At 42.6% G+C, this 5,748-nt stretch overlaps 1 protein-coding gene across 1 annotated transcript; it reads left to right on the top strand.

The window, feature by feature from the left end:
- Nucleotides 1-26: 26 nt before the first annotated feature.
- Nucleotides 27-5,069, top strand: LOC135529992 (NADH dehydrogenase [ubiquinone] flavoprotein 2, mitochondrial-like; the record flags this gene model as incomplete). The annotated part of the gene is made up of 4 exons (XM_064958388.1): nt 27-43; nt 411-579; nt 3,279-3,388; nt 4,985-5,069. Coding segments are annotated over exons 1-4 (373 nt in total), but the record flags the coding sequence as incomplete, so codon positions are not given.
- Nucleotides 5,070-5,748: the final 679 nt, after the last annotated feature.

Genomic DNA, 5,748 nt, shown 5'->3' with positions numbered 1-5,748 from the left:
GGTAAATCAATCAATCAATATCCCCATCTCAGCCATGAACAAGGTAAATCAATCAATCAATATCCCCATCTCAGCCATGAACAATATCCCGACTGGGGCATCTGTTTGCTTCAGAATAGAGTATGTTAATCTGGTTTGCTTTTGTGGAGACATATTTTTAAAATAGGCATAATCAGAATGAATGAGTGATGTGCTGATGTAGATTTGTTGAACCACAGAATTACGTAGAATCTCTATTTGCAGACCAGGGGCGTGATCAGTAGGGACGAGCCATTTAGAAACCGACTCCATCATCCATTACTGGACTGATTATACTTAAGTCAATGCTACACCTTTTTGTGTTAATGAGCCTCCATTTTTTTTTTTTTTTTTTTTTTTTTTTTAACATACATTTTCCTCTCTTCTCCCAGGTGGCCGAGGTGCTTGAGGTCCCTCCGATGAGGATCTATGAGGTAGCGACGTTCTACACCATGTTCCTGAGGCAGCCGGTGGGCAAGTACCACATCCAGATCTGCACTACAACTCCCTGCATGCTTTGCGACTCCGACAGCATCCTGGAGGCACTCCAGAACAAACTGGGTAAGAGATCGACAGGTGGACCCAGACATGAAAGGGGATCAAAGTGAAGATGGATAAACAAATGTTGATTTTATTATTGTTTATAGGACAGATGAACATGTCTGTGTGGCCATTTGTTTTGTTTTTTTTAACTCACATGGAGGAGGGGTTTTGTGATAGGCCAGTAGGAGGATGGGTTATTGGCCATTTGGTTTGTGATAGGATGGGTTATTGGCCATTTGGTTTGTGATAGGCCAGTAGGAGGATGGGTTATTGGCCATTTGGTTTGTGATAGGCCAGTAGGAGGATGGGTTATTGGCCATTTGGTTTGTGATAGGCCAGTAGGAGGATGGGTTATTGGCCATTTGGTTTGTGACCTCACATGGAGGGGTTATCCTGGCCGAAAGGATAATTTCTTTCTCCATAAGCTTAAACTTGATGAAAACTTGTCATTTAGATGTTTCTATAGGCTATTGACATAGTCAGTCACCTCGCTACGTTACATTTTTAAGCTATCCAAAACAACTTTGAGATGCAACTCCATCACATTCATTGTTTGATTGGGATATATCCATGCATAAAAACGATGAAAGTAGCCTGTAGACCAAAGTCCTATTCATAGAATAGAGCGAGAAGGGAATATAGGATATGTTGTTTTTAACTACAAGTAGACACAAGATGCACTACATGACCAAAAGTATGTGGACACCTGATTCTAAAATTCAAGGGTATTAATATGGAGTTGGTCTCCCACTTTTGCTGCTATTAACAGCCTCCACTCTTTTGGGAAGGTTTTCCACTAGATGTTGGAACATTGCTGTGGGGACTTGCTTCTATTCAGCCACAAGAGCATTAGTGAGGTCAGGCACTGATGTTGGGCGATTAGACCTGGCTCACGGTTGTCGTTCTAATTCATCGCAAAGGTGTTTGATGGGGTTGAGGTCAGGGTTCTGTGCAGGCCAGTCAAGTTCTTCCACACCGATCTCAACAAACCATTTCTGTGTGGACCTCACTTTGTGCACGGGGGCATTGTCATGCTGAAACAGGAAAGGACCTTCCCCAAACTGTTGCCAGAAAGTTGGAAGCACAGAATCATCTAGAATGTCATTGTGTGCTGTAGTGTTAGGATTTCCCTTCGCTGGATCTAAGGAGCGCGAACCATGAAAAACAGCCCCAGACCATTATTCCTCCTCCACCAAACTTTACAGTTGGCACTATGCATCCGGGCAGGTAGCGTTCTCCTGGCACTCACTTAAGCCCAGATTCCTCCGTCGGACTGCCAAGATGGTGAAGCGTGATTCAAACACTCCCAGAGCATGTTTCTACTGCTCCAGAGTCCAATGGCGGCGGGGTTACACCTCTCCAGCCGACACTTGACATTGCGCATTGGTGATCTTAGCCTTGTGTCTGGCTGCTCGGCCATGGAAACCCATTTCATGAAGCTCCCGACTAGCAGTTCTTGTGCTGACGTTGCTTCCAGAGGCAGTTTGGAACTTGGGTAGTGAGTGTTGCAACCGGGGACAGACGGTTTTCATGCGCTTCAACGGTCCCGTTCTGTGAGTTTGTGGGGTCTACCTCTTCCCTGACTGAGCCGTTGTTGCTCCTAAGCGTTTCCACTTCACAATAACAGCCTTTACAGTTGACCGGGGAAGCTCTAGCAAGGCAGAAATTTAACAAACTGACTTTGTTGGAAAGGTGGCATCCTCTGACGGTGCCACGTTAAAGTCACCGAGTTCTTCAGTAAGGCCATTCTACTGCCAATGTTTGTCTATGGAGATTGCATGGTGGTGTGCTCGATTTGTATACACCTGTCAGCAACGGGTGTGGCTGAAAGAAGCCGAATCCACTCATTTGAAGGGGTGCCCACATACTTTTGTATATATAGTGTAGTTAGTGTGTCCGAAATAAGATAATGAAGAATGGGTGTAGGCTATAGTCTATAGCTGTGAGACTGTTCTTCACTGCTCGACACCAGTCCAGTTCAAATAGGGTAAACCATCATCTGTCACATTACATTAGTCACATTAGTCAAAACTGTTCGCTGCTCTGGCCCCCCAATGGTGGAACAAACTCCCTCACGACGCCAGGACAGCGGAGTCAATCACCACCTTCCGGAGACACCTGAAACCCCACCTCTTCAAGGAATACCTAGGATAGGATAAAGCAATCCTTCTCACCCCCCCCCCCCCTTAAATGATTTAGATGCACTATTGTAAAGTGGCTGTTCCACTGGTGTCAGAAGGTGAATTCACCAATTTGTAAGTCGCTCTGGATAAGAGCGTGTAAATGACTTAAATGTAAATGTAAATGTTACCAATCGACAATGGCTGTCAATCGTCGTAGTTGGATGATGCTATTGTAATATCGCCCAACCCTAGTGTACGCAACAGTAATGGATTGTTTAGAGTAGAGAATTAAGCTTGCTTCAGAGAACTAAGAATCAATTAAAATTATTTTTCACTACTACTTAAAGATGATGGCTAAACCTACTGTATATTTTTTGTGTGAATATTAAGTCGTTTCTTTGCAGTGTCAAGATGCTGGGTTCCAGTCGGTTTCTACTCTCTTGCCAACTCTTTATCCAATTGTCATGCAGAACATGTTTGGCTTGACAATGTCGTTAAAAAGCACAAACTGATCTGGGATCAGTTCACCAATCCTTCTATCAGATCAGTCTTATAAGCCAAAACCTCTTCCTCCTCCTCCTCCTCCTCCCTCAGGCATCAAGGTAGGAGGGATGACTGCAGACAAGATGTTCTCTCTAATAGAGGTGGAGTGTCTTGGTGCCTGTGTTAACGCTCCCATGGTCCAGATCAACGACAACTACTACGTGAGTATACTGGATCTGGCCAGGAACCTCACCATACTTCTGTGCCGATACAACATGTATTGCGATTCAATACTGTGATTTTTTTTTTTTTGATTTATTGTGATTCGATGTTCCAAACAATATTGCTTACCATATATCTGCTGCAGAGGAACAAGAAACCCATGAGAAAACACGTTTTGATCAGGCATTGAAATAAAAGTACTGAAAACAAACAGGCTCCCGATTTAAAAAAAATATGGAGAACAAGTTGTGAAGGAAAAACACTGGGGTTTTGGTGCAGCGGACGAGCACCAAGATAACACTGAGATATTCTCAAAATGATACCTGCAAAAATATTAGAGGAGTTGGTCTCTTCTCTAGTTCTCCATTAGTACCGTCTGTTAGTTGGTCTCTTCTCTAGTTCTCCATTAGTACCGTCTGTTAGTTGGTCTCTTCTCTAGTTCTCCATTAGTACCGTCTGTTAGTTGGTCTCTAGTTCTCCATTAGTACCGTCTGTTAGTTGGTCTCTAGTTCTCCATTAGTACCGTCTGTTAGTTGGTCTCTAGTTCTCCGTCAGTATCGTCTGTTAGTTGGTCTCTAGTTCTCCATTAGTACTGTCTGTTAGTTGGTCTCTAGTTCTCCATTAGTACCATCTGTTCGTTGGTCTCTAGTTCTCCATTAGTACCATCTGTTAGTTGGTCTCTAGTTCTCCATTAGTACCGTCTGTTCGTTGGTCTCTAGTTCTCCATTAGTACCGTCTGTTTGTTGGAAAACCACTAAGGCTCTCTGTAAACCACAACCCTCGTGCTGAATTAAGAATTAAGCAGAACTGATTTTTTTTGTTGTAATTGAATAAATATAGCAATACAAATTTCACTCATTTAGGTTATCGAACTGGTTTTATGTGTCAGGGTAGTTTTACTGGGTAAATAGACTGGTTTTATGTGTCAGGGTAGTTTTACTGGGTAAATAGACTGGTTTTATGTGTCAGGGTAGTTTTACTGGGTAAATAGACTGGTTTTATGTGTCAGGGTAGTTTCACTGGGTATATAGACTGGTTTTATGTGTCAGGGTAGTTTTACTGGGTAAATCGACTGGTTTTATGTGTCAGGGTAGTTTTACTGGGTAAATCGACTGGTTTTATGTGTCAGGGTAGTTTTACTGGGTAAATAGACTGGTTTTATGTGTCAGGGTAGTTTCACTGGGTATATAGACTGGTTTTATGTGTCAGGGGTAGTTTTACTGGGTAAATAGACTGGTTTTATGTGTCAGGGTAGTTTTACTGGGTAAATCGACTGGTTTTATGTGTCAGGAGTAGTTTTACTGGGTAAATAGACTGGTTTATGTGTCAGGTAGTTTGACTGGGTAAATAGACTGGTTTTATGTGTCAGGGTAGTTTTACTGGGTAAAATAGACTGGTTTTATGTGTCAGGGTAGTTTTACTGGGTAAATCGAAGCTGGTTTTATGTGTCAAGGGTAGCTTTACTGGGCAAATAGACTGGTTTTATGTGTCAGGGTAGTTTTACTGGGTAAATCGACTGGTTTTATTCGATGTAGCAGGATGGTTTCATTGTCTGAATATGGATCTGTGATGTGTTGCTGCCCTCTGGCTTACAGGAGGACCTGAGTCCTAAAGACATTGATCAGATCATTGACGAACTGAAAGCTGGACAAGTCCCTCCTCCTGGACCCAGGTATGAATGTCTATCCCCTCATATCATATTTACGGTCCTGTGTTTTGCTCAATTGTATGCCGTAGTAAGATTTTATCCTTTATTTTAAAAATGTAAGCAATTGACTGAGGATGGTGCTCGACCATCTGACAAAGAATTTGGGAAGTTTTTTTTTTTTTTTTTTTAAATCCAGACATGTGGCATGAGCACAGGCTCCTAACTCATATACAATATAACAGCATGTTGTTCAGCAGTGAACTGTGTCGAGGACATAGTACTGGACTGGTGCTTTGCCTATCCATACACTGTAACAGCACATTACTTGTCTAGCAGTGCATTTTTTATTTTTTATTTTTTTTAATTTTACCTTTATTTAACCAGGCAAGTCAGTTAAGAACACATTCTTATTTTCAATTTTCAATGACGGCCTGGGAACAGTGGGTTAACTGCCTGTTCAGGGGCAGAACGACAGATTTGTACCTTGTCAGCTCAGGGGTGTGAACTCACAACCTTGCGGTTACAAGTCCAATGCTCTAACCACTCGGCTACGCTGCCACCCCCCTGAACTATGAAGACTAACGTTTTGACACGCACTGGTGATTTTGTACAACCGGGTTAGATCGTTGGATCAAAATCGATAGAGATCTACAGACACCATTGTTTTGTGTGTGTGTGGTGCATTCCAGAAAGTATTCAGATTCCCTTGAA

This window comes from Oncorhynchus masou, unplaced genomic scaffold (genome assembly GCF_036934945.1).
Source record: "Oncorhynchus masou masou isolate Uvic2021 unplaced genomic scaffold, UVic_Omas_1.1 unplaced_scaffold_12294, whole genome shotgun sequence".
Classification (NCBI taxonomy): Eukaryota; Metazoa; Chordata; class Actinopteri; order Salmoniformes; family Salmonidae; genus Oncorhynchus; species Oncorhynchus masou.
This window is presented reverse-complemented; position numbering and strand designations above follow the sequence as displayed.